A 23,346-nucleotide genomic window follows, 5' to 3' on the forward strand; every position below is an offset into this window, starting at 1 on the left:
TTAAAGGAGCGATAGTAACGCGGGAAGTGCACCCCAACAGCCCATGCAAGCTCGTAGAGCATGAAGCATGGGTCACGCTCGACAGTGGAGAAATGACAGTATGCGCGATTCTCCTGACGGCCGTGCCTTATCTCTCACTTAACAGCGCGTGACAAAGTCATAGCCCTGAATGGTTGCCACAGGGTAGAAAAACACGAAACATATCAAAATGTCACCTTCTATGCACTGCATAGTATATGGTTCCGTGCTGATTTCCCGTTGCGCATATCGTACGAAGCGGTTTTCTGCGCCCGTTCACTTCAAATATTTGCGTGTAAAATGTACGTGTAAATGCGTGTATTTGCGTGTAAAATGTACGCGTTGAAATTGGGTCCATAAAAATTTCGAATAAAGCGGCATGTAAGTTAAAGCGATACTGTTATTGGTCGGTGCAGCGTATATGCCGCTTCCCGACGAACCTTGCTTTCGACGGTTATGTGTATTTACTTCATTCCCGGCGTTCATCCGGGCATGCCATTGGGCGATGACACATTAGACGAATTTCAGTAACACTTCATTTGGGCCTAGTTGGTACATAATTCTGAACTAAACGTAACAGCGCAAACGCCTAAGACGAGCCACAAAAAGAAAGACACGACACACACTGGCGCTGGCGACACACATTTCCAGCGCCAGTGTGTGTCGTGTCTTTCTTTTTGTGGCTCGTCTTAGGTGTTTGCGCTGTTACATTAGACGAGAAGGTTTCGACACGTCCTGTGTTCATGCATCATGACAGAAGCAACGTCAACATTAAAGACGGGCTGTGACAGCTTTATACTTGATTCTTCCTACGTTACTCATCCCACCGACCCAACCTATGGCCACGGAAATGTGGCATACTGCGACCACGCCACTTTCCAGGTTTGGAGGTGCAGGGAGCTTGTTGCATACGACGAAAGGAATCTGTTTTCTATTGTATTTATTTATGACGCCATCTTCCGGGACTGAAGTCGTCGTATTCATAATTTCCTTTGTTGGTTATAATTCAATTCACACAGACAAGGGCGCCATTTCCAATATCGGCCCTTGCTAAGATTTGGTAACAGCTTATTTTGAGTTATCACTGACGATAGCATTCGTAATGAACACGACCAATTTCATAGCGTATGGAGTGCCGGATGAACCGAAGCCGCTCACACCGGCATTTAATGCGTTAACAAATCGGGTGCCGTGCAGAGTAGAGCGAATGAAAGAAAAATATAATAGTTTGGCCATAAAGGCGAAGCAATGAATGCGACAGCAACATATTACACGAAGATTCCTGGCTGTAGTGGCAGTATGAATTGAAGTAAACGTAAGCTGATTACGTAACGACGAGCTGTTGTGTTAGGGGTCCTCTCTTTGAATAATGCCATCGGACAATTGCACTTATCCTTATTAATTAAAGCCGACATCTTTCTTAGCGACTTTGCCACCACTCTTCCGTATATCGGGTGTGTTTCAAACCTCTTTCCAGGGCCGATACTGGAGATAGTGCACAGGCGCCATAATAAAATTACATCACCTTTCTTTGTTTGAGCTCTGTTATTGTTTCGCGCGTTTAATATCTAAGGCTGAAAAGATTTCAGAGGAGACATGCGCTGTCGGTGGTTTCTTTCATGACATTTGTTTGTGGGCTGCCATTCTCAATATGGCAAGGAATAATTTTGTAAAGAATCTAAGACCTGTTATGGGCAACTTGAGAGATAGAATTGTGCTGCAATACAATCCTCATATACCGCATGTCGTAGAGCATAGCATGTCATATAACATGCATATACCACGTATATACAGAGCCTCACGACGACGCCAACCACAAAAATTCGCTTGGAGCGTCCGTATATTTACAATCACAACAAAATGAGGAACCCTGTTGCAGGCAAGCTGCCATAACAAGTGTCGAAGCGGTTCTCGAACTGAAAGCATTCACTGCGCAGCGCAGCCGAAGTGAGAGCTTTCTTGCGGCCGACCGAGATAGCGCCGAAGAAGCAGCGACAGAAACATAAAAACGAAATGAAAACGTCAGAAAGGAAAAATAGAGCAGCACACCGGTGCAGGGGGGTGGGAGTAGAAGAAGGTTGGCGGCTGGCTGGGCGCAAGGAGAAGAAACGAAGCACGCGCCGCCCGCCACCGCCAACGACCGGTAGCGACCGAGGAAAACGCGCCGAGCCAGCTCAGCAGCAGCAGCAAGCGGCGGCGGCGGCGGCGACCGCGTGCGTTCTCCGCCGCCGCTACCGTCGGCGAGGGAAGCGGCCTCCCAGTGCGGCCGGAGCGGCGCAGAGCCGGCCTCTCCGGCTCCGGCGGCCGCCCGCGCGCCCCGACCGCTCCTCCTCCGGGCGAGCTTCCCCGCCAACCAGCGCGGTTTTGCACGTCAGCCCCCTCGCGCGCGCGCGCCCGCGTCGCCCGCTGCGGCAAGCCCCGCACACCCACACGCCGCTCGCGGCGCGTCACGCACGCACACACACAACGCAACAGGCGCTCGCGCGCTCGCGCCGCCGCCGTCGCTTCCAGCGCTGCCCGCACCGCGGCGCGCACTATTTCTCCTCTCTCGTTTTCTCTTACTTCTAGGCGGTGATGGAGGAAGAGGGACGAAGAGAGGTGGTTCATACTTTTCCTCGATTCTTTCCCCGCAAAGGAGGAGAGCAGCGTCGTTAACGCGTAAAACCTGGAAGAGGAGGCGGTGGTGGGCGAGAGGTCGCGGGTGGCCGCGAAGAGGAGGGAAGTGGTGGTGATGGCGGGGAGGCGCGCGATGCGAGGGGTGAGAGAGGAGGAAGCCGAGGCGGTGCGGCGGCGGTGCGGTCTGGCAGACGGCCGATTCGGGCAGAGCCCGCAAACCTCAGAAGGGCGGCGAGTGCGCGTGCGCGTGCGCTGGTCCGGGCAGCGTTCAATGCATCTGCCGGCGGCAGCGGCCGACCAGGGCAGCAAGCAGCAGCCGCCGCGTGAACAGCAGACGACGACCACGACGCACCGCGAGTCGTCCTCGCATCGGCGTCGCAGGATGGCCGAAATGGTGCTGCCCGGTGAACGGGCCCTTACCCAGGTGCTGGCAGAGCACCCGGGCGAACTGATGCGTACGGGAAGCCCCAACTTGGTGTGCTCGGTGCTTCCCAGCCACTGGCGCTCCAACAAGACGCTACCGGTGGCGTTCAAGGTGGTCACCCTCGGGGACGTTTGCGACGGGACCCTGGTCACGCTGCGTGCGGGAAACGATGAAAACTACTGCGCCGAACTGAGGAACGCTTCGGCCGTTGTCAAGAATCAAGTGGCCAAGTTTAACGACCTCAGGTTCGTCGGCAGGAGTGGAAGAGGTGAGTTCTGGTGCTCCAGTTTCCTTTACTCCCTCCTGATCCTCCGTCGCTCCCGATGAGCACGTGCGGGGTAAAGTGAGGACAAAGCCTGGAGACGTTGCCCGAACAGTTGGGTCAGTGATGACGCGATGACATCAAGCGGGGGGAAAAAAGAAGTGTTTGAGGACAGGCAACCTTTAACTGCTTGCTACTAGCAATTCTTTGCTTGATCATGTGATCGATCATTATAGTGTCGTTCGTAGAAAAAAATCCATGGTCATTGGCTCGCTGTACTGCTCTATTTCTTGCGGTTTAGGATGTCGCAGCTGTTATCACGCGCAAGTGAATTCCAGTGTCCGCTCCAAGCCCATTCAGATAGCACACGCGCTATTCGCCACTGCCGCCTGCTACGTCTTCTGGCGTGCGACAAACACAACTATGCACTGAAGCTACAATAGAGTTCCATTTCTGCTGTTAGTCGCGCTTATACATTGTGTTGGGAATGTTCCCGAGCATATGTTGAACCTTTTCATAGTTGGATAGTCTGATGTGGCGATCTTTTTCCTATTCATTCTAAATTTGCACGAGAGCTATATTAAAAGACTTGCGCTTCGCAGGAAAACTCCGCAGGAGCCACAAATGTGCGCGCGATGTCTGGGGATATGTCTTCGCTCGCTAGGCTTTCGCCAGAAAACTTTCCGCGAGCAGTGCACTTTTCATTTTATGGTAATCCAACATCTGGTGCCACCGAAGTTCGGTGATCGGTCGTTGAAATGGGAAAAGCGTGTCATACTAATGGAGCAGCTTTCGGTTTACAACAGATTATCGTGATACGGCTGTGCTGGAAAGACAACGGCACACAGCTATTTATTGTCATGCCTGGTGGCAGATACGCTCCTGCCAAAGATGAGTCCTTGTTCATGATCAGCAGAACGCGCCTCTTTCGCAATATATAGCACTTGCACAGGACGCGGTAAGAAAATTATCACTCCTTTCGTAGACGGTGTGGATGGAACTGAGATGTACTTCGTGGTTGTCAAGCACTGATGCAAAGTTTAGGTTAGTTCTACTATATATGCTAGCATATAAAATTTGTGTGTTTTCGAAAACTGGTCGCTATCGAAGGAAGTTCATCCGCGGATTTGAGCTCTTAATAGAATGTCCACCGCAGGGGTACGTGTAGCAAATCCCATGGAAAGTTATTGATGTCTGCGTACTCCCGCTTCTCGAACGGTTCGCTAAAGCGCGCTAATTTTCGACACGCAAAGTGAGTACTGCGCATATTGTGTTGTGTCGTGGCCGAAGTCGATTCGCTACTAAGCTGTCCACTATAGCGCTTTACCGTGAAGTATGCACTGATGGCAGCTTTAGTTGTGCTAGCATTTCGGTATGAGAAAAACGTACCTTTATTGTTTCTTTAATGCGCGGGTGAATTGGTTTTTCATTGAGTACATATGCTGTTCCGGGTGACATTAGTTGTAGCTGTTTATTAATTAGCCCACTTCACTGCATTGCTTTAGGCGAAAGTAAGGAAACAGCATGTATGCCATAGACATGAATCATGCATGAGCGGTATGCCCCTTCGCGTATGACATTGCATTAATGATGCTGCCAATATTTCTTAACAGTGCCATTATGGAGTCATACGGCAGTGTAAATATCTACAATAGCAAAGCAATGTACCACTAGAGGCAAGTTTGACAAAGGTACCAGGTCTACAACATTTCGACAGGGAATGTCTTTGCTCATGGGTGCTCAGTGAGTTCAGACGCAATTTTGCAATTCAGCTGTTATGAGAGATGCAAAGCTATTGCTTAGGTGCTGAACATTACGGGAATAATTATGTGCGATAGGTCTGATACTTCATCAAGAAATCAAGTGAAGCATCGGCTCACACTTCATAGCTTAGTTTTGCCTGAATTCTGATTGAACGTTCTTTGGCATACTTATTTGTACTGAATGTTGCGATTTCATCTGTAGGAACATCACTTACCAGCTGTCTGCAGTTGAAATGAGACGGCAATAGTGGAGAAGTAATTATTGGCTAGTTATCGCTTAGGCCTTGATTGTCACAACCCATAAGTGTAGATGCAATTAAAGACAGCACGTACAGACTGTACAAAGTATATATTGTTCTGCTGTACCTCATGTCACGAACACCCACGAGGTATACATTTAGAAACCGTTTAACATCCTGTACATCATCGTGTTATGTACGGTAGCATAGGACGACGTTAACTTCTCCTGGTTCTTTATTTATGTTTTTCAAGCACTCCTGCCAAATATACAACTGTCTTTGATTGGGGACATTCGTCAACATTCTTGGGGTAACTTGCTTGTTGTATACGATGGCAGGAAAAGGTGGACAAGGAGGAATATCAATAAGAAACAAGCAGGCATTAGTATTGAGAGCGGTTACCAAAATTTAAAAAACGCTCTGACGCAAAATATTTGACGCCACCAATACGTGCAACAGCAGTTGTCGGCAGGCTTGTTCCTGTGGACCTGTGTAATTTGCATACAATCGGACTGAAACCTATGAAGCATGTTTATAATTGAATACACAGTATGCACCATTGAAAGTAAATCTTGTTAACAGTGACATATCCTAAACAATTCGGCATTCGATATAAAAGTCCAGTTCTTCTAGGGGAAATGGGATAGCTGCAACTGACATGAGCGTCGATTACATCATCTCAACTCCTGCCGCAGATGCTCGTACTTGACTAGAAAACACCACTGCGTTCGGTATATTCGTTCGCAATACCTCGAGTGACAAAGTGATAAACTTTTGCATAACTCAAGCGCTGGGTGTATAAGCGATGCATGAGAATCAAAACAACCACCGCATGATTCGATCAAGTTTGATTCCAAATGCCTCTTTACGTTTACATTCGTTTTTACCTATACTTACACTGACATTACTAATAGTATTTCCTGATACTGTGATTCATTGTGCCCTACTTAAAGCTAAATTTTTACTTGAAATGTAGTTTAGGCGGGTATCCGTATAGTAAGGGAGTGGTGGGGTACTCCTTACCCGCACACAAGTGCGGCATGCGCAAACAATAGGTGCTGATAAATAAGGCTGTTTGGCGCGCGTGCAGCAGTGCAAAACCTAATAACCGCCTTCTCCTGTAATTCATATTTCTTTCTTCTTTTCTTTTACTTTTTGAGCTTATAGTGATGCACAGTAGAAGCCGTACCGACAACAGACAATTACGACGGGCTTGAATACAGCTGCCGCACTTAACTCCATAAACTTTTACCGCACTCGTCCGTTGACAGTGCAGAAAACGGTGATATGCCTTATTCTGCAAAAAGGTCTGCGTTCGACAGTCCGACGTAACGCTTCACCACGAGTGCGGGACCTGCTTGCGTTGTACCTTACGCAGGATGTGTCACCAGCGGGCATACATTGACGTTGCAACGTCATACCACGCGCTCAAACCGCGTAACAGCACGTGCACGTTCTCCTGCGGAGAACGTGCAACGGTGCTGTCACCCCGAAGTTACACGCTGCGTAAGTTCTTCCACGACGTGCTGGCAACGTCAACATTCTTTCCCAGCGGGAGAAACGAGCGTGGGATACGTCGGCACGCTGCAGTCGTCGTTGCGAGCGTCGTCAGACCACCGCGTGCGGTGCGCGGGCGCGAACACACGCATGCTCGACGCGACGGGAAGCCGTTAAATCTGCCGCAGCCTTCGACGACGTGGCTTACCATTAGCGAGCTCTCCCCGTCTCCGCGTTAGCGCCAGAGAGGCGCTCGCCCTTCCTGGCCGTGGGCTCATCTAACCAAGGGAAGCCTGCGTGGATTTCGGGAAGTGAGCCGAAGGGAGCAGGGAAAGATGGAACGACGCAGTATCCCGGGACGACAGCGGCGACGACGTACCCCTTTCGACGCCGCGCGAGCGGCGTACGTTTGTGTCGGCCGCTGATCAATAATTGGGGGGCCGCGTTAAAACCGCGGTTTAATTAGAACGCGCTAGGGGCGGGCGGTCCGGATGGTATACGCGCTCTGTGTTTGTGTGCGGTGCTTAGCTGCAAGGCCACAGCTGTATAAAACCGCGGACCATTTCCGAGCGCTCTGCCGTCGCCCGCGGAGATAGAGAGACGAAATCGGTCGAGGCTGTGACGTTGTGCATGCGCGGGCGAAATGTGGGGACGCAGAAATATACCGCGCGTGCCAGCTATCCGTTCTTCCGTCACCGCCCCTTTCTTTCCGCCTCCTCGTAGACCCTTCTCGTGCCGAATACGCTGTAGTTTCTCCGGGGCATCCGAATTGAGAGACAGCTTGCCTCCGTGGAATTGGCTCGATTAGCGAACGTCGCTGTACTGTATATGCGCGCCGAGTCGCAAAGCCGGCTGGATCGGCTTCCCCTTGACCGTGTGTATATATACGTGCGGTTCACTGTTTACGGGTGGAGCGCATTCGTCGTTGGCTTCCGATGCACGGGTCTGCATATGTGGGCAGCGCTTTCTGCGCGAAATGCTTTGCGTCCCTGTTATAGGTAGGCCTGTGGGTTGGCACGAAAAGTGTTGTGCTATACAGCAACGCGTTGCTGAAAATATCGTGCACGATATATATAGTGATTGCGGTATGCGTCCCCGTTAGAACGGGGTTGCGCACTAGGTTATTCCGATAAACTGTCGACTAATACCTTAAGAGTTAAAAATGCAGGAATAGCAATAAAATGGTTAACTGATCTGAATTATATACACAGTAAATGGGCCTGTTTATAGCCACCTATAAACGGTTAATACCGAGTTATTATGTGAGAAACATTTTAGTACAACGGAGACATCTTGTCGTCTTTCGATAAGCCAACGGGTATTTATACACAATAACTATATGTCATATGCTATGTCTGCGCGGTCACTTTTAGCATCTGGAAGGATGATGCAATATTTTTTGGTTTGTTCTGTGAAGTCCTGTAATTCTAGCATAAATACAACATCGGTCGTGAGCTGCGAGAAAAAAATAAATAAATAAAGCATGCACACGGCTCCTCTTCTGACCATGCGAAAAGCGCTAAGAGATAAACGATTCATTTATTCCGTTAATATGCTTAATTTTCTGTGTGGCTCAGCAAAGCGTATTGTTATAGTTAATTTTGCTGTTACGAATGTTCGCTGAGCGTCTTCATCCACGCTGGCTTGTATGTGTTCCAGCCATGCGACGTGACACTCATGTTAGAGCCGCGTTAGCAAGGAGACAGCGAAAAACGAAAGAGTGAAGGTCCGAGTAACAATGTGCGGTTGCCTAATGCAATATCACTTACTGTACACAGTGTCATATAAAGCGACAGAAAGTTGTCTATATTTAAGTTCGTTTCGCCAAGAAAATCGATTTGCGTATATGTATGCCGATAGATGCCAATCTCGTATTTGGTTGAATTGGTCTTCTAAACTATAGTCTGCAGAGTAACCGCACCTGAGCGCAGCGGAAGCCTTTGTTGAGCGCTGTCTCAATGAGTGCCCTCAACATGACCAGCAGCGAGATATATCTCGCAATCGTCTGAACACTTTAGATAAGCGCCCTTTCTATGTGCGAAAAGTGCTTGGACCCAGGTCGCGCCCCAACACAAGCAGAAGTGATCTGTCATGGATCTACGAGACATATTTTTGTTTGCTATTGTTCTGGTTAACCTTTCTGCCTTTCCTCTTTCATCTGTCCCTCTCTCACGGAGAGCGATCTGATAAATTCCTTATGGACAGGAGTTATAGGCATTTTTAATTTTCTTTATGCGCATGACATATATTCATGCTCGTGTTCTTCTTGGAGCCTAAACGTTTTTTTTTTCTCCATTTCCTCCAGAATTCACGGACGTGCTTTGTTGTTCCGCTATTTTGTTACAGATTTCAGGCAGTTTTATGCTTACTTTATTGTTTGCCTTTTTGTTTTTTGCCAATCTAAGATTTTGCGATAGCCGGCCCTCTCGGGGACAAACTTCCTATGTTTCACATCTAATAACGAAGATATCTAATAGACATCAAATAACGACATGTAATAATTTATATAATATATCTATAATCTATCTAGAAGACATCTAATAACGAAGAATATACGAGAGCGGTCGGACATGCTTTCTATAAATGATGCATGTGTTCGCGCGAGACGCTTCGCCCTGGCCTTCGCCCACGCCAGGAAGCGACAGGTGTTGTACGTATGGCCGACCGACCACCACCGCGCTAGACGACGGAGCACGGGGCAGGCCCGCTTCCTCCTAAAATTCAATTTTCTCTGCTTTTCATTCTTTCTCGCTTCTGTCTTTTTTTCCTTCTTTCTTTTTATTATTATTCTCTCTGTCTATCCGGCCTTGGCAAAGCGGTCACGGTAGCGCAAGCCATAATAGTCTGTTACTTTCGCGGGAGCTTCTCGGCTCGCGTTCGTCGTTTTTCGTCTTTACTGGCGAAAGCTGCAGACAGGAACCTTCCCAAATAAACATATACTATGCAAAATGTTCCCAAGTCAATAAAGGGTCACATGCCGGTGGTGTGGTGCAATACCCACACTTTATCACATCACATGGGAGTGCAATACGAATAAGGAATTCCACAAAATAGAAAATCCGAGTGCGGAGCAGTGGGAGAGCGTGCTCTCCAGCGGCGACCCTGGCCTCCAACGGAAGCTGGTGGATCATGCCCGACGAGCAGCCACGCTCAGTGGTGCCCTGGAACAGGGGCGCCAACCATGCAGGCCGGAGATCTTCATCAACCAATAGAAGATCAAGACATCCGGCCCGACCGCTGAATTACTCTTTCTAGAGTAATAAAGTTTACTTACTCCTCCTCCTCCTCGTCGTATCATGTCACGTGCCAATGCACGCTTCGTTTCCAGACCGCGTCGACTTGGTCAAACGTGTTCGCGCCGCTCTTCGTGATCTCCTTCTGTCTTTCCTTTCTGTTCATTTATTGACGTCATAAAAAAGATAAAGAAACTCTAAGTGGAAGGACGTGGATGTCGTGTTCTGAAGGGTCTCGTAACGAATGAAAATTTTCAAAGGCGATCGAGAGTATATGCCCATCTTAGCGTGCCGGTTTTCTCGAATGCCAATGAACTCAAGTCGTCAATGACATTTTGATCGACAAAAACGCGGAGAGGAGTATATGCCCATCTTAGCGTGCCGGTTTTCTCGAATGCCAATGAACTCAAGTCGTCAATGACATTTTGATCGAGAAAAACGCGGAGAGGTCATACTAAACCAAACTACGACGACTTAAAAAGAGAGTGAGAAAGAGAGAGAGAGAAAAAGAACGCTGACTTTCTTCAAGTTTAAATGTTTGTTATACGTCGACGCACGCGAGAGGAAGTTGTGTTAAGGGTACAAGGAGTACTCCTTGCACAGTATTGTTACTAGAAAAAACGGCTTTCGTGTTAGTGATAACACAGTGACGCATGTTGCTACTACCCGTGACATTGTATTCCATTCATATAAGCATAATTTCACCGCCTATAAAAATGCCTGCATACGTAAGCAAGGTGGGTTTGGTATTAGGAATGGCAACTGCAGTGCATTGCAGTGTCACAACACTGGCGCGCGAGAACGCTGCACGCGCTTTAATATCTTTATCGCGTATAGCGAACCAGTCCGGCCAAAACGGCTCCTATAACGAAATGTTGCGGCTCTGACGGCTCGGTTCCGTATTCTATGTTCACACATGCCCTGTGGAGGAATGGTGTCGCAAAGAACCTGTGCGCATGCAGCATTGTCAATCCATCGACGGCAGTGTCATAATACAACTTATGCAAGGCTACACAGGCAAACTTGAAGCCGAATTGGTTCTTTAGTTACACTGACGCGAGATTTGCAGTAGGTATATCGTGCTACTTCCGTCTCATTATATATAAGGTGGATAAATAATCAAGCGCTGCTTCTCAAACAAGCCGACTAACAACCAACCCTGTTATACGTGACCATTTATTCAAACGTATTCCACCCGAGTCCTGAGACATCGCGGGGGCACTAATATCATGCCAGTCATTGTGTCTAAGAAGAATCATTAGTGTTGTTTCATTTCTTTTTCAGTTAAGTATGCTGTAATTTCTGCTGTACGATCCTCTATATAGATGGTCTACAGTCATCTACTGAATATCAATGGAAGTAATCTAAGCAGGGATGCGCAAAGTAACGTTAGCTGCCTTTGACAACAACAGTAAGCAATATACATCCCATTTGAGCCTAGTTGGCTCGTAGATTCTTTAGAATTAAGGACGCAACTTGGGCAAAAAAACAGAAAAGAAGGCGCAATTGATTGTATCATGTTGTTGCGTCATACGTTGGCGCAGAAGTTGTCTGCACAATGGACTCTGGATAAGCGGAACTCGCTTACACGGAAATACCGTATAAACGGAACAGTGGGTCGACATTTGGTTGGCTGGCCGCCCATAGACACAATGTTAACAAACTCCGGTTAAACAGAACTTATCTTTTTGTGAACTCCGCCTAAACGTAACTATGATCGAAACTACCACTTACATAATCGCTATACGGAAGATGAAAAGTCCGAGGAACATGTCAAATAGTGATGTCATACTGAGTGAATAAGATCTAATCCATCAGGTATAGTTGCAGGAAATATATTGCAAATTAAAGATGTCGAAGTCACAGCGGTCTGTCTATCATGTGCGATTCGCTATACGAAAGTAATGATACAGGAGGAGCAAGAGAGCTTCGGAGTCGGTAAGACCTTGCAGTCTAGCTGTCACTGCTGCTTCTTTCTCAGCGCCAGGGATAAGAGACCCACGCAGATGATGCCCTAGATATCTGCCTTGCAAGATACAGTCGAACATATTATCGGCGGAGTTGGTGGCGAACGCCGTGATTCTGTTAATGAAGGCACAGATAATGTTTCGGGGCGCTTCAGTATTTCACACCAAATGGCAAGATATGCAGTTGGAAGTCTGTAGTGTTGCTATATTGAACGCGAATACTATGCAGAATTATTAGGAATCCTTCCGCGCGTATCTAGGTTACATAACCTCTCGCAAACAAAGCTACTATATCAAAAGCAGAACCTTTTCCCCCCACAACAATATTAAAATCATTTGACATATTGCGAAAGCGATTGTGGATAATTTTTACGTCTTTCGCCTAAATAAAGCTTCGGATAAACGAAACACTTTATTTTATCCCTTCGAGTTTCGCTTAAGCGGAGTCCACGTATATCAATTCTAGGTGAAAAAAAAAATAACTAAAAATAACCAAGGCTGCACACAAGGGAACCGCTGAATGAGCGTCTATACAACACGAAAGTGCACCGAGATTGGGGCACTTTCCTGCGCGCGGCTCATCTCAGCCACTGGCACGTGACGTCACTCCCGCCCCGCAGAGAAGCCAGCTGCACGCACGCGGAGGGCGCGCATCGCTTAGGGACGAGGCAACACACGATTTAGCGATGGAGTGACTTCGAGATTTCGCATCATTCGTCTCCGCTCCAAGAGGGCGGGCGGAGGGGAGAAAGCAGAAAGGAAAGAGAGAGGGCGTTACAAGCGTTTGTTGGTACAGAGAACGCTCACCGTGGAAAAGAAACGAAGATAAACTCAACAAATAAAAATAGAGAGGAGGAAGCAAGAAAGACACACGCGCCTCGTGTTGCATCTGAGATGCAAGCGGCGTGAGCCATCTGGCTTGCTGTGCAGCCATCGCCTGCAGAAGAACGGGCAGAGGAGGGTGCATACATTTGCGTCGCGATTCCGACGCCCTCACAGCGTGTGTGCGAGGGCAACGCGGAGGGCTTGGCTGTACGGCGTGTGGCGTTATTGTGTGGCTGGGTATATTCTATATACACGCAGAGGTGCCGTAGTACGCGCTCTTTCTATCAGGCGGGAGCTTGCGGGGGAAGGATATACGCTGATTTATTATTCCTAGCTTCGTGTGTGGGTCTCAGTTAGCCTTGTTGACGGCGAGTATAAGGACGGGGAAACAGTAATTGCCTGTGTCTCAGCTGAAGACCGCGCTGTGTAAGGACGCTGTCTTTTCTCAGAGTCGCCGTGTCGCACAAGCCTGGTCGGTCGCGGTTACGCGGCTGGTTTTGCTTCTGGCGATATCCTATCGCGTGTCCGCGCCGAAGCAGCGGAGAAGAAAGCCGAGGAGGAGCGAGAGTGTACATGTGTTGTTGGTAGTAAACGTTTTCGGGGCACGCGTTCTACGAAAACAAAAAGAAAAGGTGAATCTTCCTTTATTTTGTATTTGAAGCCAGTACAACTACATACTTTGTTGGTCACACATGCTATAGTGCAGGGCGAAAATTTAAATTCAAGGCTGTCCGTGCCCAGCGCGTGACGTGTGGCGAATGCCTCATCTTCGTCGCAGTTCTTGCGGCCCGTAAGGTATTGACACTGATCGTACAGTCTCTACAGAAAATTTAGAGGTCGCACGGTCGTCGGTGGTGCGCGTTGACAGTCACCCATATACCTCATATACGCGTGCGTTGGTGCTGCTCTCCCCGTCGTTCATAGTCCGGAGTGCTTGCTGCCAACGAAGGCAGGCGACGGCAACACCAAAATGGCGTCGGGAAATAAAGAGAACACGCATGCGAGCGCGTATGTACCTGTATCGCGTATTACGTTGGCGTCGGAACGTCGTCTGCTCAGTCTAGAGATAAGTTCCGATTGCTAGTTCACGCCTGGGGCAGTTCCGTTACAGCATTCGAGATAGATGCAGGCAAAACGCAACAGGCGGCGGTTCTCCGCTTTCTGTTTATGCAAACACTTTGAATGATTTCTCCGACAGAAACTTTTCTAAAGCTCGCCACAAAGCACTCGTGTTTCATTTAGAAGATTTTACCGCCAGTGGAGGTATATAGCAGCAGTTTTGTTAGTCATCCCCACAAGCTCAATATGCAGAAGAGACGGTCATCTGCAATTCCGCTTGTACACTGAAACTAATGGCACAGCCGTCACATCTCCGTGACGTCAAGCCTTGAATGTTGCCTGCGCAGATTTATCGGTAGTCTCTCACCGGGTGTGGCGCAAGATCAATCACTAAAGACAGCAGTTTTATACCAATGACGGATACCAGCGTTTGATACCAGTGCATCTTCCTGTTGTTTCTTTTCTCTGTCTGCGTCCCTGGCGCTGTATTGTAATTACGTTACCAATAACGGAGCTGTGTATATCCCCGCAATAGCAGCTCAAAAGAGCTGAGCAGAAGCAAGAAACAAGAGTAACAGCACGGCCTCGTTGAGAAGTAACGCCAGCTCTCCCGCACGTTTCGTGCGTTCTCTGTTATTTTTATTATTGTTCTTTTTCTTACTTTTTTTTGCACTAATGTAATGACACCATCGCGGTGAACCTAGCGCACATGTAGGAATGTAGGCCATTCCGGCTGATAACAGCTCTGCGCATAAAATGCTCCTCGAAGGCAAATCAGGGGGTGAAGCAATAAAACATTTATCAACGGGCCCTTGACAGTGTTACACTGGGAGGTCGGCGTGAAGTAGAAGGAAAGAGAGAGAGAGAGAAAAAAAAAAGACTGGTGCGAACAGACGTATATGAAACCAAGATAAGCCGGAGATTGGAGAAATCAAGACAAAACCCTGAGCGAGCGAGGAGGGCAAAGCGACGAATGATCGGCCAACGAAGAGAAAATGGGTTTGTGCCAATGGGCTTCGTAGAGTGATAGAAATACAAAATAGAGAGGAAACAAAAGGAATTATGGAGGCGAGCTGGAGAGAGTGGTGGTTCCGTTCTCGGCTGAAGCTGCCGTAGAATCGAGCCTGCAGGCGAGGGCGGGAGGGGGGGGGGGAGAAACAATTACGGAGTCAATGTGTCTCGCACTGGCAGAGCGCGTGAGAAATACTTAATGCGAATTGATTGCCGCTGCCGCCGCCGTTTCACACTCTGCGGGCGCATATAACGGCGCGAGGTGTGAAAGGCCCCGCCGGTTTTGCATGTGGATACCTTTTATTTTATTTTATCTCTCTCTCTCTTCTTTTTTTTCCCCCGAAGCGAATAGCCACTTCACGTATAGTGAGCGCACTTGACGTTTGCGACCAATTGGCCCCTTCGCGGGTTTCCTTTCTTTTTCTTTTTTTTTCACCCGGCACGCCATTTGAATGTTTGACGCGCGAGATCTTTAGACGATTCTCCTAATTCTGCGGTCGTGATATACCTTACGAAAGCTGTTACGTTAATTTTGCTGTGTTTCCTTTGAGTTTCTATTCTCAACAGATCTTCTTTTGAGGTGCAATTCGATCTCATGCACATCCTTTTGCAAGAGGATATCCTGAGTGGTGCGCTATCACATACGTCACTTCTTCCTTTTCAGTCGTACTTACCTGTCAAGGTTTTTAAACAATTAGATTGTAAGGTTTAGCGTCCCGAAGCAGCACAGCAGGTTATGCGAGACAGCTGCGCAAGTGTGGGCTCTGGATTAATTTTGACACCCACCATGGTTGCTCAGTGGCTGGTGTTGGGCTGCTGAACACGAGGTCGCGGGATCGAATCCCGGCCACGGCGGTCGCATTTCGGTGCGGGCGAAATGCGAAAACACCCGTGTACTTAGGTTTAGGTGCACGTTAAAGAACCCCAGGTGGTCAAAATTTCCGGAGTCCTCCACTACGGCGTGCCTCATAATCAGAAAGTGGCTTTGGCACGTAAAACCCCATAATTTAAGTTAATTAGACCTACCAACGTTCTTTGACGTGCTTCGAAATCACAATGCACGAGGGCTTTCGCATTCGTTCCTCACAAGAACATGGTCCCATCCGACAGGAGTTGAACCAGCGACCTCCTGCTCAGCAGCACAACGTCATACCACCTATAGAAAACGTCTGTTAAAGTTGGCCTCACCGACCAGATGATCCCGGTGATAAAGTAGGCTGCCCTTGGGTCAGTCTAAAAGAAAAACGTCGACATGAAAATAACGGAAGTGGAATATAATGCTGAATGTGTTCTTGACATGTGTGTGTGTGTGTGTGCGTGTTGTTCTTTTTTTTTAGCTGATACTTAATAATCGTATTCAATCAACCGAATGACGAAGCGTAGAAGGAGTGGAGCTAGAATAGATTCAGGGTATTATTTCTGGCCGGCTTCACTTTTACCTTTCAGTTTCAATAACTGCTTTTTTCGCTTGTCGCATATGTCATTTCAATTTCAATTTATTTCTGCTCTTCGTGCATCAGAAATGCAGACAACAGCGACATTAAAGCTTTGCCAAACGACGCTTGAAGGGGTCATTGTATACCTTAACATTCGGGTGTATCTGCGAAGGATAAGGCAAAGAGCGGGTCAAAGGTTAACTGTTTACCGCTTCATTTCCTGGGATAGTGTTAGGAGCGAATGTACGGTGTTGGAGAAGAGATGAGATACATAGTTCTGTAATTATATATGTACCAATGATAGACCACTTGGAACAGGAGCAAAAAAAAAAAAATATCGTGAACATTGAGAAACCTGGCGGTAAAAATCAGATTTGATGCGCACTTGCAGCTGATGGCGAGGAACCAATAAAATCAACGTGGAAAACACAGAAAGAAGAAAAAAAAAAGAGTAAAGCGCACACACACGCATTCAAAAGAAAGGTACCGCGACAGGAAGGTATCCTATATAGCGATAGATACTTGAAGTCACACAACAAAAGGAAACCTATAGCTTTTGCTATACCTATAGCTATTGCGCGCACCAGACGGTTCTCCTGTTCGAGGGTTTTTCTCGACGCTATGCCGCACGAGAAAGGCGAAAACGAGCAAGTGTTTCTATAGAGATTTGCGCAGCGCAGACCTGCATTCACCGGTGATCTCTCCAATACTCTAGACGGGTAGCTCGATCTGCACGAGGGATATTGTTTAGGTTTAGAGGAGCCGTGGGTTAAAAAAAAAAGAGAAAAAGTAATATTGCAAGAAACAAACAAAAGGTAGCGTCTATATACGTGGGTGTTAGACGCGGCTTATGAGAGTGTATAGACGGAGCACGTATTAACAACTGAAAACTCACTCTTTCTCTTCAAGTTTCGCAGCGTGCATAACTTCTTATTCCCGACTGTATCTCACTCGAGAATGCAAAGCCCGGAGCGAGAAGAAAGAACGAAAGTGAAAAAGAAAGAGAGAAGAGAGAGACTTTTGCACAAAAAACATGCTCTATATAGACTCTTACGTTTTGGTTATTCGCTTCGCTCATCCCGTGTCTGGTTTTCGTTTCTCCGTCTACCCGCGGCAGTCGGCACTCTTTCCGGCGCGATCTCTTTGGACCACCGCTCTTGTCATTTCGTTGCACTTAACGCACTTTGCGAGTGAAAAAAAAAAAAACCGCGCCGTGTGTTTTCGGCGGGAGACGGAACAAAGAGGACGTCGTTCGGCGGCGGTAGGCGCTCGGGCGCTCATCCGCTCGGTGCGCCAAACCTCCCGGAGGAATTAGGCGCAAATCCAGCGCTTGGAAATCCTCCCTGACAAGATTACCCCCGCTTTTAAGAGAGAACCCGAAGGCGGGCAGGTTGGCAAGCCGCGCCCCTGTGGAGTGCCGCAGAATCGCGGTGCGCATACACGCGCTTTGTAATAGCGGCGAGACATAGCGGCGAGGCTGTTCTTCGCACTTTGCGCGGAGGCCGCTGCTGCTGCGGCGGGCCCAACGCGAATCGTCGAAGAGTGGAAGAAAGGAGGTTGCAGGATAAAGCGGCGCTCACTTTAACTGCGCGCGCGCAGAGAGAGAGAGAGAGAGAAAGAGAGAGAGAGAGAGATGTCTTCGATCAGCAGTGGTCATACGGGGGACGCCTTATAATCACGCTGTATTCTTTGCCGTTAAATAAGTTCTGCTCTGGATGTGGATACTGTCTGCCCGGCACACGCGAAGTATACGTGTGGACGCGCGGGCGAGCGGTCGTTTTCGCGTGTGTTTATGCGTGTGTTTGGGTGTTCTGGGTGTACGTGTGTCTGCGCGCTTACCTGGGTGACTTCTTGTGTGAATACATGTGCGTATATGTATGTAGCGGGTATGTGGGTGAGTCCGTGCGTGCGTGCGCGGTACAAGAAAAAAACTATAGAACGCGCGCACACACATATGCTGACATCTAGCACTGGGAAAGGCAACAGCAAAATCTTTCGCATGTCCGGCGTTTTTTTCTTTTTTTTTTCTTTGTTTCGCCGTATGCGACGAATTCTTCACCGTTTTTAAGCTGACGCTTCTGTTAGCACCGGAATTTTCTATCGATAGCTCCCTTCATTTTCATTTTTTTTTATTCGTCGGGCATGCTTCCGCGTCGTGTCACATCGCTCAACAATTATTCACGGCATCACCCAAATTGCGCACGACCAACGCGTCGAGAACATTCCGACCAAGCAAAGAAATTACGAACAAAATGTAAAAAAAAGATAACCTTCAAACAAAATTGAAACAGAACATAATACGTCTACCGCACCAAGAAGAAACGTATGGCTTTCCCATAGGCAACGTACGTTTTCTATACAGAAGAAACGCGCGAAGCCAAAGGATGCTCAGATCCGTTGCGTCACGAACGGTAGTCGCTCGCATGACGAAACACTATACAGTGTGGCTTTTGTGCAAGCTGCCAATGAAGGCGCAAACACAAGCATTGCGAACGCGGTGTACAGCTGCGCGTGTTTTGAAGTGTACAAGGCTCCCGCATACGGCGCCCCCGCGAATGTACGCAGGGCTACACATTCGCAATGCCGCACCCTCTTAACACGTCCGTGAAACGAGGGGAAAAAAAAAACACACACACAACCGGAGAAAATGAAGGAAACCCGCGCGCGGCGAACGGTGGTGGGATCCGACGGGAAAACAAAGCGCTTCGTTCGAGCCACGGGTTTGCCTCTTTTTTCTTTCTTCTTCGCGTTCCGAGAAACAAAAACCTCGTTTGTTCTCGAAACTTCGTTTCCTGGCCGCGCTTTTCGGCTGGCCCCGCGCTCTGCGCCGACGCGTCACTTTGCGTTGAAGACGCGCGGCAGCGGTGCTGGCGTGGTGCGTCTGTGTATGCGTGTATGCGTTCACACTGTTCGCCGCTATCGCTCCCCCCCCCCCCCATCCCGCTTCTTGCCTTTGCGCCCCACGATTGCTGCTATACCGCTACATTGCTGCGCTTGCGTGTACTTTTGTATGTACGTCCTCGGCATTTTGGTCGGTTTAACGCAACTTTGTGTACACGCGAACGCGCGCCGTATGCCCGTAAGCTTCCGCAGTGGCTCGGTCTTGCCCTTCCTCCCGTCTTTCGCCCTCTCGCGTCGCTCTGCAAACCAGCGCCTGCTTTGCCTGCTTCAAAAGTTGCGCGTTGCCATAGCTACCGCTTGCTTCTGTTGCCGTTAGCGTCGTTGCTGCTGCTGTACTGCAGCGCTCCCTCTTTCCACGCTTTGGGCTGACTACGCGCTCGAGACTCGGCTTGGTTTTGGCTTTGGCTCGGAAGTTGACGTAAACAAAGCCCAACGGGCAACTCAATTTCCGAACGGACGCGTGCTCGCGCGCAGGAAACCCCCGTTTTCTTTTTCTTTTCTTTTTTGTTTGTCGCTGATTGTGTACACTCCTTGCCGCGCTCAGTATATACGTCTATTGGTTCGTGTAGTTTCGAATTTCTCGTTTTCCTTCGCCTACTGGGTTGACGAAGCGCCGCTGGAGTGTTCGCGACCGGTAGCAAATTTGCGTCAACGTCACCGAGAAAGGCAAAAAAAAAAAAAACAGTGGGAGGACTCGGAGGAAGTTAGACAATGTTGTTGGTCGCGTATAGGCAGCCAACAGAGAAGTGGGAATTGCGGGCGGGCGTTTAGCTGTTTTGCTTCAACAACATCGACGAATTACAGCGCGAGCAATTGTAATAAAGCAGAGTGGCAGCTTTGCCTCGACGGTGCTGACAAGTGTCAGCCCGTCACAGCGTAACGAAGTCCACGTAAACGTGACAGCTAAGGGGCCATGCCAGCGATCGAGTGACACTTTGTGGCGTTTGATATAGAAAGAGAGTACAACGTTGCAAAGGGTCAGGTAGGTTGCCCGCAGTTTGGTCTATACCAGGAATAATCTGTCACACAGAGCGAAGTTGTCGATGCAGACGGGAAAATAACATCTTTTTGCTCCTTTTTCATATGTGTGGTAGGTATGTTTTCTCTGTACACAGTCTATACGTCTTTCGTTCGCTAGATTTTCGTTTTCATTAGTGTTTCTCTTTTATCCCTCCCAAAACTGAGGAGCACATGCAGCCGATGATAGGGTCGTCAAGGTGCAGCTGGGCTTAATGCAACAGCATTTAGAGACTTCTGTTTCGCCGTCTAGCGTAAAATGCTACACGCTACAAGCTTACAGGCTACAAGTTACAAGTGCTACAAGCTTACATGTAAAATGAACCACATTTTAACCAGAGGACCCACCACTAATCGACCATGCAGGAAAGTTGGCTCTTCCTTGAAGAAAAATGTTAACCTCAAGGTGTTACATGGACCGAAAGAAAGAAAGAAAGAAAGAAAGAAAGAAAGAAAGAAAGAAAGAAAGAAAGAAAGAAAGAAAGAAAGAAAGAAAGAAAGAAAGAATTAAGAGAGACGTTACCATGCAAACGCGCCGTCGTCTTTCTGTGTCTTCCCCTCCTCTCTCCCTCCTAGATTAAGCTACGATGCCACAACAACTGTTTCGTGCTCGGCTTTAACTTGTGCATGTTTACGCTTATTCCAGGACTATCCCTTGCGTGGAGAGCTCTAGCCACATTCTGCAGGACTTCCGAATTGCTAATCTATGGCGCGTTTTATAACGCTCACGTTTACAAAGTCTCGCATCTTTCGGTTCCTTAATTATATTTTCTAGCCCTCTCGCCAATGAAAGCACGTCAACCCCAACCCGAAGCCGCCGCGCCCACGTGGGCTGCTGCAAATACACGGTGATGGCTGAGGCCGGGAGTGGTTTAATTAAATTAATCAGTATGGCAGTGGTGGCCCCAGCTGCTTGCCGTGCCATCGGCTCAGGAAGAGAGTGCGCGCGTGAGCCTTTTTCCATTAAACTGCGATGTCCATTTTGTGTCCTTATATACAAAAGCGTTTAAGCAAAAACCTTCAATAATCTTGCAAACGGAAATAAAGGGCTTGTGTTATTTCTTTTTTCTTCTTCCGATGCATCGATTACGGTGGAGGGCATTAGAAATTGCACGATAAACGCTGCACGCTGTTCAGTTAACTAAAATTAATAAGTTGGCTTTTAGACTAGTTACTTAAGCGAGCTTGCTCAGCTTTCGGAACTGAAAGGTCTTATTAGCTTACGAGCTATTATAACTTATTAGCTACACGGAGGTTATAGCACCAGCTTGGAGATACGCGTCTGAGAAATGTTGGCCATTTGTGTCCGCGTGCCTCTGATTATTTTCTCTAGAAGGCATTCTTCGTGCATGGCGGGGCCATAATGTTTGAAACACAAATGTGTTTTTCGAACTACTCTTCAAGACAAATACTGTGAAACTAATGTTATTTTTTTCTTTATGATATGATTTTAATGGAGTCGCACGGAGGCTTTCGGGTGGCACCGTAAAAAAACACTGAGTATACAGTAAAAAAAAAAAGACACACACACACACACACATGCACAATCACACGCAAAATTCCACGCACGGGCTTTGGAATGAAGGCGATATACTCTCAAGATACTGAGTAACACGTTCGTAACATGTAGTTGGTTCGTTGATGTGCTGATCGTGCATCGCAGAATTAAGGGTGAAAAGAGATGAACTCGTGTCGCCGGACGACTTCCGTTACTAGGCAGGGGGAAAATAACAGAAAACGCATACAAACAAAAAAAAATCCTGCGACGACTGCTTTTTCGCCCCCCCTCCACCCCCTACACTCCCCCCTGCGTGTCGCTGTCGCCTTGCGCGCGCGCCGCACACGATCCGAAACGAGTTCCTCGTCCAGCAACGCGCGCGCGATACCCTCAGAAAACGAGCTCCCGTCGCACACGCCTTCCCGTACTCGTTCTTATTCCTCTTCCTCTCTTTTATTTTTTTTTGCGTGCGCGCGTGTGTGTTTCTTTCATTCCTTGCGCGTGGCCGCTTGCAACATTGTGCCGGACGGGCAGGCCTTGCCGGGCGCAGCGCGCTCGTAACAAGAGCAGCAGCGAGGTCCTCGCCTGAAGAGAGACGTCAGGCGCGCGCTGCAGCTCGTTCTTCCGCTCGCTCCGCACCGGGCCGCAGTTCCGCGCGCTGCTCCTTCCGGAGCAGGAGGAAGACGAAGAAGAACTAAGAGACGACGACGAGCGCCCAGAAATGCGCGCCGCTCGAGCGCGCCGTCGCCCACTATACCGCGGTGGGCCGCGCTGTCGCAATGTGGTAGCCCCAAACCATTAGGAGGAGTACGACCCGCAGGAGTCCTTCCCCCTTCCTTCTCCGCTGCCTTTCTTTTCCCCCTTCTCTAGCTCCCTCAGTACACCCTCCGAACCCACTCGCTCCTTCGGCTTCTGCGCTAAGGGTTCCTTCCTCCGTTCCTTATCGTCGTCTCCGTCTCTCGCTCTCCCTCTCTTTCTACCTTATTTCGTATCGTCATCTTGTTCTCTCTCGCTTCAGTCCTTTCCACTTTCTTCTCCGTCCAAGCCTTTTACTTCCCTTCGCCTCTCCCGCCGACGTGCTCCCTCCTCTTGTGCTCCTGAGTGGCCTCTCCCCCGTCGCCTTCCCTGCATCCACCTTTCCTCCAAGTATCACGCTCGTTTTGTTCCTCGTTCCTTTTGGCCCTCATGCAATTCTTTTCCTTTTTTTACTTCCTCCTTTTCCCTGCTGTTCTGGCGGCGGCGGCACTAGTGCTTTCCGGCGGCAGTGAGACAGGCCGGCGCGCGGCCTCGATGGGTTTCGGACCGCGGTCGAAGCACCAGCAGCAGCAGCAGTGCGCGCGCGGGCGCCCCGGCCAAGAAGCGAGGGTTCCGGTGGCAGCGCCGGTTCATTAAAGGCAGGACCGCGCCGTGCTCCTGCTGCTGCCGGTGCCGCCGCTGTCTCCTTTCCCTGCAGCTCTCCATATAGCAGCGTCGCTCCTGCTCCTTCCTTTTTCTTCCTTATCTTCCTTGCTTTCCCATTTCTTGATTTCCGTCTTGCGCGTACTTTGATTATTGCCTCTTCCCTCGGCTTCCTTCGTTTG

At 48.8% G+C, this 23,346-nt stretch overlaps 2 protein-coding genes across 14 annotated transcripts in view; one reads left to right on the plus strand and one right to left on the minus strand.

The window, feature by feature from the left end:
* LOC135906374 (transcription initiation protein SPT3 homolog) overlaps positions 1 to 23,346 on the minus strand; it is a 585,543-nt gene that overhangs the window by 146,905 nt on the left and 415,292 nt on the right. The window lies entirely within an intron of this gene.
* LOC135906372 (runt-related transcription factor 2-like) overlaps positions 2,868 to 23,346 on the plus strand; it is a 138,056-nt gene continuing 117,577 nt past the window's right edge. For both annotated transcript variants that reach the window (XM_065437727.2, XM_065437728.2), the window contains exon 1: positions 2,868 to 3,326. In XM_065437727.2, the coding sequence (XP_065293799.2) occupies positions 2,906 to 3,326 (421 nt within the window). In that variant the 5' untranslated portion in view covers positions 2,868 to 2,905. The remainder of the gene's footprint in view (positions 3,327 to 23,346) is intronic.

Source organism: Dermacentor albipictus, chromosome 5, assembly GCF_038994185.2.
Source record: "Dermacentor albipictus isolate Rhodes 1998 colony chromosome 5, USDA_Dalb.pri_finalv2, whole genome shotgun sequence".
NCBI classification, from domain to species: Eukaryota; Metazoa; Arthropoda; class Arachnida; order Ixodida; family Ixodidae; genus Dermacentor; species Dermacentor albipictus.